Consider the following 15072-nt stretch of genomic DNA (forward strand, 5'->3'; position numbering starts at 1 on the left):
ATTCGCTGGAGTAAGGGGATTCAGTAAATGAGAAGAACAGAGAAACTCTGCATGGGGACTGTGAGGGCAGGGGGAGGAGAGATGGGGGAAACAAAACTCATCTTGGAAAGATGCATGCTGCTGTAGCTGAGGAAAGGCAGTTTGGGTGGGAGGCATTCCATGGGAGAAATAACTCACAAAGCAGCCAATCTGGAAGAGACTGGAGGTGGCTGTTAGTCAGCAGGCTAAGTGCTACAAATCTGAACTAAAATTAGCCACTGACACAGGCCAGTAAAGGCTCTGAGCTGCAAAACACCCAGGCTGGCTCAACTGAGTTCTACTGTTCCCTGCCACATGGATCACTGCTTCAGCTTCACATGCAGTGTTCAGCCTCAGGTCCTAAATTAGCAACAAACTACTGACAGGCTGATGACAGTGGTGACAAAAGCAGTAGTGATTAACATGTGATTTTCAAGGAAAGAGTCAACTTATTAAATTAAACTTGTCTGTCATGAAATGATTTTAAGTGGTAGATATGACACTGACACACGTATGTGAAGGGATAAAATAAAAAATTAAAAATTTAACAGTGACAAACGAATCATACATTTTGACTGCTGGAAAGAGGAAAGAAAACAAAATAAATATTGGAACAACCTCCTGCAGATTTATCTGCTCAGTCTTACCCTGCTGGTTTGTATGTGCTCCCATCACTGTGCTATCTTAGGAGCAGTACGCTTTGGAATAGACTCCCCAAGGAAAAGAGAGCCATTATCTCACTGTCAAGCATTATAAAAAATGCTGCAGGTTGCAAGAACACCATGAGAGTAAAAACCTGCAGGACTATTATAAAAGAGGTCCCAGACCACCTCATGGGCTAGGAGTTTGGTATCTAGCATCATTATACAAAGAATAAAATTACTCCACTCTTACACACTGGATGCACCTAAGCAGGCTATAAATAAATGCCAAGGACATTCTTGTTAGATCACACTGGAGATCTGACCAATTACTTTTGGCTGGAAGAATAATCCATAGACTTGGACAATCAATTCTGTGTCGAAATGGTTCTCAGTTTCATCAGAAGGAAGGTGACCGACAGTGAAAACTTCAAAAATGACACAAAGTAAAATGTTGGATTTAAAGGCGAATTTCACCCTGGTCCTAACTGTGGCAAGACATTGCAAATCTCAGTGAGAAATGGGTGCCTTGACTGTCATTTTTATCTGAGAAAACTTCTTTCTTACTCTGAAGTGTGTCAGTACAGGTGTTATTGACAGGTGAACATACTAATGGATATGCACTTGTCTGAACAAGCTCTAGCAAGGAAAAAATGAAGGACAGACTTAAAAGAGCAGAATGAAGCAATCAAAAGGCCTAACAGAGATCAACTTCTGCAAACATGAAGGACAAATGGAGAAAGTTTTGATAAGACATCACACTGTGTCTGCAAGAAAGAAGTATGTGTAGAAAGGGAGATGGTAGGGAACTGAATTTCTAGAAATAACTAATTCTTAATCACTTGATAATTTAAAAGTTATAGGAGAAGGCTGTCTGTGCAGCTGTACTACAGAAATTTGAGGTGCAAGGTGCTCCACACAAAATTAATTACTGATAACTTTTCAAAGAAATATTATAGAGGGAAGAGTAGAAAGCAGTAGTGTGTGTGCCAGTGAGCAAGTCTGGAATCCCTAAGAAGAAAGTAGATTGTGTTTGGGATCAGAAGCACACAAAAAAATCACATGATTAGTGAAAGTATCCAAATGTACATTCAAGAAACCTTTTTCAGACAAAGGGAACCAACTGGTCAGATTTAATTCTACAGAAAGTTCTCAGACAATTAAAGAGGACAACAACTGTAAGGTACAAACAGAAAGGAGACTGTAGCTACAGATCCACTCATACAGATTTCTAATAAAGGTTGAAAAATCTTAAGATAGGTTCCCTTGTTTTGCTCTAGCTGCTGAAAATGTGGGCACTTATATATTATTAATGGTTAAGATATACACGCTGAGTAAATGTTAGACCCCAGGGAAATGATGAACACCATTCAGACATATGCAAACTCAGCATTAATAATGACTTTTGTGGACTACAAACCTGTTCCAGTGTTCAGTGCCAATGGCATTGCTAGCAAAATAAATAATTTTCACCCCCAAGCAGCAAAGGGCTTTCTGTAACATTTTACATAGGTGTTTTTTGGTTTTGTTTTTTTTTTTCCCTCAGAAGGGAATAAAAAGGATTTTGATAAATCCCAAGAAGCTCAAAAATCATGAAATATTTGCCTGCTAGTGCAAGTATTTAATTCATACTAACTTCTGCTGGACTCTACCCATCTAAACTCGCAGATGGAAGGAGGAAGAGAGATGCAAAATGGGAAAGTCTTTGGCCAGGGTGTTTAATGTTGGACTTCTGTTCTATTCCTTTAACCTTTGCAGCAATAATAATCCCTTCAGGTTTGGGACTTCATGACACTAGTCAGTAAATTTTCACATCTATCTGTTCCTTTCTCTGTCCTGGAGCATCCACGTTATGATTGCACACAGGGAATCACTGTCTACTCTCTGCCCACCCCTACAACAATTTAGTAACTCCCCTATGGCTGTATGTTACAGCTTGGGCTTTTATTGCCCACAGCTGGCACAGAACTTGTCCCTGAAGTCAGTAAGCATGCACAGCATTCAGTAGTTTGGTGGGTGCATGCCAATAAAGAAGGGAAGAAGAGAATATTGTTTACTAACCTTCTGCCTGAATAACCATAATTTTTTGCTTCAGATCAATCGAGGGATTTATAAGACACAATCTTGGCTCCTGCTTCTGAGTCATACAGACTCCATTCTGGTTTACAACCATCCAGTTTCGGTCGTACAACAAACCCTGATTTCCTACTGGCCATTCTGTAACCTGGGAAAGCATCAAGAAGGGATACAAATGTTTAGAAAATGTTGGTTTAGAAAATATTGGCTATATTAATAGATTCATGCTAAAAAGAAAAGAGAAGGAAAAGATTCCTTTAATGAAACTCTTTGCAATTAGGAAAGTTTGATCAAGCCAATGTCGGCCTTTTATAAGAGAAATCTTAATTGCAAATCAAAGATAAAGATATCACTGCACAAAACTGACAAAACAAAATCAAATCACTCTCATTTGTTACATATTTTCATACACTTTTATTTAACAGAGCTATAAGAATAAACAATCTCCAAAACACTCTGAAAACTGTTTTCAGTTTTATACTCATCCATTTTTAGGACCTATTCCCTCAACAATTTTCATTTAACTTAAAAAGCACAGACATTTCATAGGAGTTTTATAAATTAAGGCAAAACCAAACAAACAGAAAGCAAGAAAAACGTGCAATTCAAAATTCTAAAAAATCTTGTTTTTCATAAAATGGGAACCACTTATCAATGAATCCATTTGAGAAAACCTCCACCACTGAAGCTTCTGGTTTGGCTGGGAATAGTTTCTCCAGATCCCCTTATAACAAAACACATTGACTTCTTTGTTATCTGCGCTTCCATCACTTCTATAACACTTTGCATCCAATAGCCCATACAAGCATATTGTCCTTGCTTTCACGTACATTTGTCTTGTGAAAAGGACATCTGTTTCTGATGCTACACAGATGGTAATCTTGAAATCCAAAAAGACAGCAATTTTATTAATGCCTTTGGGTGATAATAATATCTGCTTTCTCCTCCAGAATGCTAAACTATTAATACCACTCTTTTAACATAAAGCTGGCCACTTAGACATATTCTTCAGATCACGTATGCTTTCTAGTCATATTGAATATGGAGAAAAGTGAACTTGGTTGAATTCTTGTAGAAAAGCTTAGCTCCCATGAATTAGCTGACAAAAGACTTTAGCAAAAAATATTGAGTAAAAGATATGACAAGCACAGCCTGATGCTCTGAAGAAAAGCATGACTGGAAGCACTGGTTAGATTAATTAAAAATCACATTTTTGTTTATCATGTGCTCTATCCAGAACTCCACAGAACCCAAAATATCCCATAAACTTTTCCAGTTTTTATAGAAGCCTGCAGCAGTAGCTTGACACTGACAGCCTGACTAGAGAAAACTGATGGCAGGCATTCTAGGACCGAAAACTTAAAGCATCAAAGCTGAACTCTAAATAATTTGGCCACAGTGCTACCAACCGTATTGAATACAGAAAATACATGGAAAAAATTTTAAGAGAAGAAATGTGTTTTATCATCCTATTTGACTTATTATTTGGCAGTTTTTTTAAAGCAAGCATGAATGAAAAATTCAGTGATAAAGAGAAACTTTATGTCTGACAGTGTCACCTGAAACCATATCGTCCAAGCACCTCAAACTGCCAGCACCTAAGTTATGTGAACCTTTGCTCTGTCTTTTTAGGAGAGAAATCATAGCCCAAACACTGCAATATCAGCTGAAGAACAGATTTTTGTTCTTACTGGAAATTATTCTTTGGAGAGACCAGTATTTTTGGTTATCCTATATAATTAGACTACAAAATGCATTTGAACAGCTGGTGATCATCTGAGAGCTGCAAGAATTTTCTGCTAACAAATCTCCCTTCCAAAACAGAAGATCACTAATTGGTAATAAATCCTCCCATGGATCCAACAGATCTTTGCAGGATTTACAATATATAAAGAACAGAATAAACTAAAAAAGCAGAAAAATAGAAAAAGAACACACAAGTTCCTAGTTCCCTATTGTAATATTCAGCTGTTTTGGGTCCACTTCAGGACAGCAGTCTTATTCAGGAAATAGCTTAAGTGTTTGCTTACCCTTCACTGAAGGCAAGAAGTTGTATGAGCAAAACAAAACATTCTCTTTAATTAAAGATTCAGCTACCTTTTACATGTTGACAGGTATTAAAGGGTAAGCCCAGCTAACTAGGTAGCCGATATTTCAAAATAATCAACACCTTCCACTCAAAATACCTCTGATAGGTCCAAAATAATGGCAACTAACTCCATGCTTCACTCTGAGATGCAGCACATGACTTTAGGTCCTCAGCCCATTTTTCCCCTTCCTCTGTGTATTTGCCATTGTAGTAATAGTCACACGTGTGCCCTGCAGTGAGGCCTTGTCCTCTCACAGATGTCCTCTGTACACTGTCAAGTGCTGTACTCCTCACTTTTCAACTTCCTGTATTGCACATGTTGCAACGACAAAATAACTGTGTGCTCTGCCTTGGATGGAGAGTTGCAGATGGTTCTAAACAGTCAGGGCTGGTTTGTTGCTAATACTGACACTGGCGATGAGTATGGAAAAACACACTCATGTCTGTTCTCAGCACTTAGCCTTGAGACCTGTGCAGACCATCTCCTGCTATTATTTCAAAGAGGCTGAAGGAATTGTTACATATTACAAGCAACTGAATAGCGAAGTTCAGACAAAGTTTGCCTGCTCTGCTTTCATCTGACACATGAGAAGAGTGGTTCAACTTGGCTCCCTCCGATTACGCCTGAGTTCTCTGCTGAAGACCCAGCAGATATGACATAGGCCGCAAGGACAATCCACAACCCACTAGTATCAGCAGCAGGAGGACAGGCAGGGCACTCAAATGTCACTGTATACCTATATTCAGGCAACCAATACAGTGCAGTAAAGCAAGTGATGACACTTACTACGAAGTAAAATGACGCAGGTTAACATATGTGGCAGTGAGCAGTACTGCATTACATAGTTTCTAACATGATTCCCAGAAGTTGTCTGGCTGTCTCTGAGTACTGAGACAAATTAGAAGAGGGAGGACAGAAAGAAAGCAGGGAGACCATGATTTTACTGATAGATGCTAGCATACACCTTCATTACCAGCATGGCAGATGGTGATGCATCCCAGCATCATTCAATACGAGGTTCTCTACCTGTCACAAGCAAGGATCATTGCACAGTACAGACAGTACTTGGCATTGTCCTATCCACTTTAGTCCATTTTTCTTACTGTAAATAAAAATATCCACAGCAAAAACAGTTTGGTTGGGTTTTTTTTAATTTCAGAATTTTCTTTAAAACATTTTTGGATGCATTTCTGCCATTTTTCACAGTAATGTCATCATGAAGGCTAGCACAGTTTTTGAACACATTAAAGGAATCACTGAATAGGTTTTAAATTATGTAAGTTTAAAAATGTTAGTGGTCTTACATGTAATTTATCCACTGATCACCAGGAATTTGCATTGTATTTTAAATTACAAGCTAATTTGTCTTCTCTGTTGAGATGCAATTTTTTTTGTACTCTGAAATCTCCTGCAAGAATAATAAAGTTAATAATGTTTAAAGTCCTAACCTCTTTCACTAGGCACATTGCATTATATAATTATGCAAAATTCAATGACATGAGAGATGTTCGTGTTTAAAAATGCATGTTTAAAACACATTTCTGTGTTGGAAAAGTAGAAGAAAGTGGTCTAGGATAGAGGTTACTCCTGTGCTTCTCCCCATTTAATAAAATAATTGTAGGGAAAAGAAAACACATTTAAGAAGTTGAGCTAGAATATTCTGCCCTCTGCTTCCTGCATCATGTGTACAAAACCCATGGAACAACACTGAATAGAGACTGTCCCATGGCTAGGAACACTCTATAAAATGCTGCAGGAATTATCTGACCTGCAGTGAGTTGATGATCTTCATGCCAAGCTTCATCCTTCCAGCTGCCAAAGTACTCTGCACTCTCATTTTCTCTGGAGGTCAAGTACCTCTCATACTAAATCACTTAGAATAGAACAGAGAAATCAGAGTTTAGCAGAGGAGGAGATTATGTGACTCTAAAGAGGAGATCAAACAGCTGGGAGTTTGTACTCACATCCTCCTCAAGTTTGTCCTCCTGTCACTAATCATCTGTCCTGCGACCAGCAAGTCAGTGGGCAGATTTCACTGGCAGATGGGTTGCGTCCTGCACACATGGCTAGGTGGAATTTTCCACTGCACATATTATTTTAGGAAAATGCAAGTGATCATTTAGTTACAATAAAGCCTATTTACTGCATGTGCTAATGGTCTGACCCCCCATACCAGTTGGAGGCCTGCACTTGAACCTACAGATCTATGAGCTTCTGATCTCAAGTATCGAAGTATCACAAGATGAATGAATTTATGACAGCCCAGTATTTAAACTATTTTCATCTTTTCATATCAGCTATCTTAGAGTTACCCCATAACTGAAAAAAATGGAGATCAAATTGAAAATATTGCTCTCAGTTTCCAACAACTACAAAGAATCTAGAGTTATTTTAGATTTAAAACATGAAACTGAATTTCAATTCTTTGATTGCAACCAAAGACTAGGAAACAACAAGTTACGTGATTAATACTTCAGAAGTTTATGAGTTTATTGAAGTAAGGAGATAATAAGTGTGAAGTCTGTATGACAAAGACGACTAAGCGAATGGCAAAGGAATAGTTTTGTATACAATTCAGTCCTTTCAAGATAAAGCCTAGAGATTCTGGTATAATCATTATTTTAGAAGGCAAAATGATTTTCAGGACTTCATTCCCTTTAATTGTGGTGAGGTTTCTCTAGCACATTTTGTTTCAAACTCCAGTGCATGTAGCATGGGTTGTTTTTCCTGTTTCAAGGTGGTTTAGGCTGAAGTTGCAGTAATGATGTATATAGACATATATATAGTGTGTGTATATATATATATATATATAGTGGAGGTTGGTACACTCTGCAGTTAGCAATGGCATGGGTATATGTATATTTGTCTATTACTCTTTGGCAATACAAGCTCTGACAGTGCTTAGCTTAATTGGTTCTAATGTGTTTGATGCTTTGTCAGAAAAAAAAAGGGACTTCAAAAATTACTCTAGGCATGAAAATTAAGCCTCATAATGTAGTTGCAGTTTTAATATCTATTTTTAAATTATTCAGATCAGCTAGTGTTAGCTCCACAATCCAAGTTGCCTTGGGTTCCTCTTGTAGTCAATGAAAAGAGATAGAAATATGCAGGAACAATTTATGTTTCCTACTGCAGATGCCTATTTTATGATAAAATAAATTAGCAGATCTGCATCTCTCACTGCTTACAGAACAATGTGTAACTTTAGAGGCATAAACTGAGGTAAGATGAACCCTGTTTTCACTCTAGGCCCATTAACACATGCCTAGCACAAGAAGTGTGTAAGAGGCATGGGGATTTTCCCCCCTCCATATAAAATTACAGTTCTGTCTGTCAGGGGGTAGTACCAGGTTTGTGAGAATTTATCACTCAGAGTCATTTCCCCTCATAGAGCTTGAAGAGAAGAAACCTGGCTCAGCGTGTGGGGAAACATAAGCTTTCTTTCATGCTGAGGTATGTCTTACCTGCTCCTGGGCAAAATCACTTCAAAGCCTTCTTAGCACTGAATGTTGTGGTATGTATCTCACAACACCAGCCTGCACGTTAAAAATAGAATTTAACCCCAAAGGGGCCTGAATAGTGTTACAACTTATTTCAGCAGCTTCTGTAGTGGGCTTCTGTAACACAGCTATAAAATCTGCAACACTTAAACAAAGGTTAAAAAATTTTCACATGAAATGGGCAATTAATTTGATTTTCTAAACAGTTTGATCTAGTGGGAGGTTAATAAGGGTGGAAATTGCTTGTTCAGGTCTCATTTAATGCTCAGGATTGTGTCTCTGAATTAAAGACATCATAAGCCAAATCAAATTTAAGAATACAGATGTTTTGTTGATAATTTAACAGTGTTTAATTGCCCAACCTCTTTTTGCATTAAGAAGAAAAAAAATCAACCCAAACATGATCAAATCAGCTGAGAAGCCCTATTTGAAAGGCAGAGGATTTGTCTCTGGATTTGATCCCAATTCTCGCTCAGATATGAGACAGTGGCCTACACCAGTAAGTTTTTGTAAGAAAAGTTATATCATTATTGACATTCATTAAATCATTTTCCAGTATGGTACTAAGCAGAGTCACATTCCAGGTCATGTGTGGGCCATACACCTATTTCATCGTGCACTATGTAAAAAAAAAGTCACTGCTAAGGTGATGATATTATTAACTTTGTAAAAAAGCAATTAAAATCTTCAAAGAGTGAACTTTCAAATAGTGCAGCAACACTTAAATGTCATATTTCTGTTGCAAATGTATTTTTAATGATAACATTTCTTTGTAATGTAAATCAGCGGCCTCTCAATTATAACATGTTAATCAAGTTATTTCTCAATTGCTGCCTACCCATCAATGCCTACAAGTCCATCACATGTCATTCTGTAAAAGCATACTAATTACTTGATTATATTTTAGTCAAGTTTTGCAAATCCAACTATTTTCTTCAAGACAGTATATTATGTGCAGATTTGGCTCTCATGGGGGAGGAGAAAGCAGAAGATGTATTTGCACTCTGTAACTTCAGCCTACTTGAAAATCCTTCAAAGTACCCTAACACGCAGGACTTGATCCTAGAAGTTGGAAAAAAGGAGACATGGGTACCTACACACTGCTTCCTAATATCTCATGCACATGGCCAAGAGGGGTAAGGAAAAACACTAGGTTGAGCTGAATAAATACTTCAGAATGATTCAAAGCACATACCTCAAATGCAGAGCAGGATTTGATTGGGTAGAGGTAAATGCTGGCAACAGTGATGGGCTTGCCACCTTTCCTACATGTTGGCACTGCAGTCTCAGAAACAGCTGCCCTTATGCTTTCAGCCTCAGTCTCCAGTGGCTGCCAGTTGACAGTTGTCTTCGTCGCAGACAGGTTACTCCTGAGTTCTCCATCTGAGATTTGTAGTATTGGAGACGATTTGTCTACATCGTTAAAGCAAGGGAGGTCATCTGGAACAGACTCTATTGTCAGCTTTGTAACAGACTTGAAAGGAGTCTCAGTGTCCAATTTGGAAAGTCTGGTGGCTATGATAAAATTCAAAAAGGTCTGTGCATCTTCAAAAGAAGACATGTAGCCAAAGGATATTCTCACAGAACCAGTGGGACGTCCATCAACTAGGTCTATATCATCTCCACAGACATGGCCAGCCTGGTTTGAAACAGGAAAAAAAACCAGAGAACTGTGATGACACTTTGCTTTATTTCCCTCTAATTTCACCTAGCTATTAATGAGTCTCTTAATTCTCACCTGAAAAACTGTTGTAAAAAATACAAGGCTAACTCATGAATACAGAGAGAAAATGGAGAAAAAAAATCCCAACTATCTTATGATTTACTCAAATTGAGAGAAGATAATTTTGAGCTGCTTGTCCTATTCTACTCTAAGGAAAGAGATGTTTCTTACAAACATATCAATTATCACAAAAAGGTTGTATGTCCCATGATTGCCTGCTAGCTACAGCAGTCTCCAGGGATATTCCAGTCTCACCTGCATAGTTCACTGGAGTTTAAACTGGGTTATTATATTCAGATAAGTGCACAAACCATGAGACAGCTGATTTTTATGGGTCAGTTTTCTTGATATTCACTGTCAGAACAGTTCCATTTTATACCACTAGTGGCTTATTTATGGCTTGTGTTAAATAGTCCAAATGGCAGACAACTAGTCTGGGATATTAGCAAAGCAGAGACTTGAATCTAGAGCTCAAACAACCAAAGTGATATTCCTTGTCATTGGAATATGCAGCAAATCTCTCTTGCTGATCCAGTCCACACATTGCTTTCAGGATGGAGGGAACTAGCCTTTTCTCTAGCACTTCCTCCTCTGAAGAACACAAATTTTCTCTTGCAAAACTTTTGTTGAAAAATCCCTATATTGTCACTTCTATTTGATATGTCTTTCATACGACACTGTACGGAAAACTCTCCCTTAAGAGCAGAAGTTTCTCATACCATAAGTCAGTCAGTGAGTTCTCCCACTCACCACCAGGGAAGTAAGCCATCTAATATTAGCTAACCAATGAACATAAGATTTAGTCCTAATTCAGCATCCTATTCCTCTAAGTGCAGCAGCAGTTGTTTTTTTTCCTCAGAATTTAATTTATTTACACATTTCAGTTACATTAAAAATGGTTGCATAAATAGTTTATTTACGTGAGGGGTTTTTTTTAAGTAAAAAATGTCACAGTACAATGAACACAGATCCCATTTATGCAAAAAGAAATCGAAAAATCTACATCTATGTCAAAGCATGCAATACAGTAGTAAATATTTTAGTGCAGTGTGATGTAGTTTTTATCCTTGACAACAGAGCAGAAGCAATATTTGTGAAATTAGGTTGCCTCTGTTAATATACTCTTCTGTAACCGTTCTGCCAAATATTGCTTGATTGACTAAGGGTAGAGGTTCCTACTGTTCAAATAAATAAACGAGTTCACATGTTCATCATGGCTAGGCTTTGCGAACGAAGATTTGGGAAGGGCTCTACCCACATTTACTACAAGTGCACTGGTGGCTAAAGAGGCCAATGTGAGATAGACAAGATTGGTTGCAAAAGGCACAGCAGAAAGACTCCTTGGATGGTATCAGCAGGATATGATTCTTTCTGCGTTGTCTTTTCTCCTCAAGGGTAATCCTGCGTGCGTTCTAAAAAGAAGCACCAGCGTTATGGATAGTGTGTCTCCAGACCTCCCGACTGGAGGCCAGGGTAGACCAGCGATGAAGATCAGTGTGGCCAAAGCTGAGATGTTGCTTCAGGGAGTCCTTGTATCTCCTCTTTGGGGCTCCTCTCTTGTGGCAGCCAGTGGTGAGTTCACCATAGAGCAAGATCTCGGGTAGGTGGTGGTCCTTCATCCTGGAGACGTGTCCTGCCCAACGCAGCTGTGTTCTCAGCAACGTGGTCTCAATACTTGTAAGTGCTGCCTGTTCTAGAACAGATGTGTTAGTTCCTATGTAACACGCTAAGAAAACTAACCATGCTTTTCCAGGGACCCTTGAGGACAGAAAGTCCCCCATCACAAGCATTTTATACACGTAAATCTTCATCAGGGAAGGAAGAATACAGTCAGCACGCTGGGAAAAGATGAAACAGAAGTATATGTGCAAATAATGTGATAAAAAGATGCCCTCCACTACACAGTAATCTTGCCAATAACTCATCCTGATACTTCTCAAAGAACTGATGGGAATGGAATGTCCCAAAATAATGACTGTATGACTGTATAACCTCATCATACAACTTTTTGCAGTTTAAGTGTCTCTCTATGAAACTTTGGCCTATCCCCATTTAAATGATACAGACCTAAAAGAGGTCACTCACTTCTTAGCAAAATCCTCCTTGTATTAGGACATCTAAGAGCATGGCAGCTGATAATTTGGCATTTTTCACTTCAGCAGAAGGGTAGACCCTTTTTTCCTTTCTCAGAGGAGAGAGCTTCCATGGTAAATCAAAGCATCATTTTGTCAAGGAATGCATTAAAGACCTCCCTGCCTTTAAAGAACTTATCAGTCCTGCATGTAAATGTATTTGCAAAAGTTATCTAAATGTCTCTGGGAAATTATGAGGGAGCTATAATATCAGTATAGCCATTAGATTTATTTTTTCTACCTTTTGAATAACATCATTACTAAAATTTTTGATTGCTCTGAATTAATTTAGTGCAATTTCAAACTCTGACAAATATGCAGACAGGAAGCCTCCCCCACTTCACTGTAATACATCCTGCTATAGATCTTTTAATGAGAATTTATGGAAAATATTAGTAATATTGAAAACAGTCTTTACATTCATGTTCTAACAATTACACCAGTAATCTAAGTAGATGTCATCTAAATTTACTTCATTCTTTGAGATTCGCTGTATGTTCCCATTTATTGTTTCTTGTCCAATTTGCATACGTATTTTAAACTGTAACACCCAACAGCAATAGGCCTACAATGCTTGAACATTATGAAGTACAATTAAGGATACCTAAGGAACAACATGAGATGAATTGTCCAGGAATTTCTGTTCCGCAAGAAGTCTGGATTTCATGGTATCCCAAATCAGAACAAGTACAATTTCCTATTTTCCAATGAAATAAGCAACAGATACTTCTTTGGGTCCATCAAATGATTTTGTTTAAACACCTAATTTCAATGAATTGAATTTCAGTTAATTCAGTTCTTTAACATGGCAGGTGAGTCAAAAAGTCAGAGAAAGCAACTCAAATTTACCTTCATTCCTAAAAGTCACAGAAACTTAAAACCATGGAACAGGATGCATTTATTTTATCTTTTAAATACCTGTTTTTTACACAGAGGCAGATTTTCTGCTCCACTTCAAACCTCCCACCTTCAGGAAATTCAGAAATGATAGCCAGAAGGTGTCTTCTGGGTCACTGAGTATTTTCCACGGACAATATATCTATCAAGTAATCACACTGAGAAACTAACCTGCAGGTTCCTTCGGATGTCCTCATTGCTTATATCCAAATGCATCTGGCAGGCTCCTGTGTTACAGAAGCAACCCGTGCGGACATGTATGTTGTGGAGACTGGCCATCTTGTCCACCTTCCCAATTCAGCAGTAGATATAGGAGCAGAATGAAAAATAAACATTTCAAAGTTGTGGTCAACAAGATACAATGTTTTAAAGGTAGAAATCAATGAAGGTAAATGATGTCTCTAAATTATTAACAACTTACTGTAGCTTTTACCATTCCCATATAGATTTAGGAGTATTCAGCTCTGTTATTTCAGCTAGAAGAAAACAGTCGTAGAAGCAGAAATGCTTACCTTGGCATTGCGAGACTACTACATACAAAACACACACAAACAGGGCATATAGGTTCAGGTCATGATCCTGTAAATGCCAATACATTTGCTTAATTTTAAACCTGTGAACAGGTTTATTCACATCAGTAGTGTTAATTACAGACCTTCAGCAAAGTGTCACTTGGTGTCTTGACAGAATCACCACCTACAACTGCTTCTGCAGAGACTGAAGAGAGGCCTGGGGCACCTTTTCAGTTAGCTAAAGAAAACTGTTCTCTGGTGATCTGAAACTGCAATCCTCATTACAGAAACTGACAGTATCTGTGGGATTTTGGAACACAAGTGCTGGAGGGATTGGCCTGTCAGTAGGCAATAACATCTGACATAAAAGACAGTGAACTAGAATGCCTCCTTGAGTCTTGCACATACAACCACCAAGTCTATCAAGTCCCTGGTGCATTTTCCCCTTGTGCTGTGCTGTTTGGTGTTATACCATTTCTCTATCGTCCACTAAATAATGAATAGGCAGAAATATAGTACTTGATGACAAACTGGCATGAATGGGAAGGAATGAAAATGATGTGCAAAGAGAAAAGAAGCACATGTCCATGCGTGCCTCAGAAGGAGATGCATATACGGGAAGACGGCACTGCAGAGGATACGGATAGTCAGGGTTTCATAGCACAGCTGAGAAACAAGGGAAGCACACCACAGGGATCCCCTTAGCACAGCTAAGAAACCATGGAAGCTCACTGCAGGGAACTGCAAATGCTTTATATTGATTTCAAAATGCAACAACAGCAGTTGGTAAGGTTAGCTGAGCTGCCACCAGTTATTTCTTAGACAAAAAATGATGAACATTCCTGGTCAGGACTGACAGAAAGGACAGTCAAATGCATGAAATCTGACACATCCTACCACTACTACAGACTTCCAGAACAGTCTTGCACAAGTTGCACCCTCTGGGCTTTTGCTCCTTTTCTACAAAATGGAATGCTGAGACCTCCAAGAATAACCATGCTGCAGACTGAGGGGACCCCACTCTATCAGTGACAGAATCCTCCTCGCAGAAAGCTTGGGCTCAGTTGCATGCAGAGTGACAGCTCAGCCTAGAAATGCAGGAAGTGTCAACCACCTCATACTAACCACTTCCCTAACTTTGAGCTCATGCTTTATCTGTCTGAGGTATCAATTCAACCCAGGTAAATATTCAACCTAGCTTTTCTGGTCGGTTTAATCCCTATTGGCTTTTATTATCTTTTACATAAATTCCCTCTGTACAGGATAGTGGTCCAATATATATAGCAAATACTTTCTGGTATAATTTAGTCTATCTTCTGTCTCAACATCATCAATATTTTGACGTCAGTCTATCTTCTGACATCTCCAAGTTTAACTGTCTAAGACACCAAGCACTTTTTAATTCACTATCTTGGCAGCTCGAAAAACCAAGACTTCTGCTAGAATTTACTCTGTGCTGAAATAATTCAATCTAAATAGTATT

The 15072-nt window shown here is 38.4% G+C and overlaps 1 protein-coding gene across 3 annotated transcripts in view; it reads right to left on the reverse strand.

The window, feature by feature from the left end:
- The window catches only part of MOCOS (molybdenum cofactor sulfurase), a 215894-nt gene that overhangs the window by 25073 nt on the left and 175749 nt on the right, over window positions 1–15072 (reverse strand). For all 3 annotated transcript variants that reach the window (XM_017814904.1, XM_017814903.1, XM_017814905.1), the window contains 3 exons: window positions 13249–13365; window positions 9521–9964; window positions 2721–2883 (listed from right to left, as the gene is read on the reverse strand). In XM_017814904.1, coding sequence (XP_017670393.1) covers window positions 2721–2883; window positions 9521–9964; window positions 13249–13365 — 724 coding nt within the window. The remainder of the gene's footprint in view (window positions 1–2720; window positions 2884–9520; window positions 9965–13248; window positions 13366–15072) is intronic.

This window comes from Lepidothrix coronata, unplaced genomic scaffold, assembly GCF_001604755.1.
Source record: "Lepidothrix coronata isolate B3197 unplaced genomic scaffold, Lepidothrix_coronata-1.0 Scaffold47, whole genome shotgun sequence".
Lineage (NCBI taxonomy): Eukaryota > Metazoa > Chordata > Aves > Passeriformes > Pipridae > Lepidothrix > Lepidothrix coronata.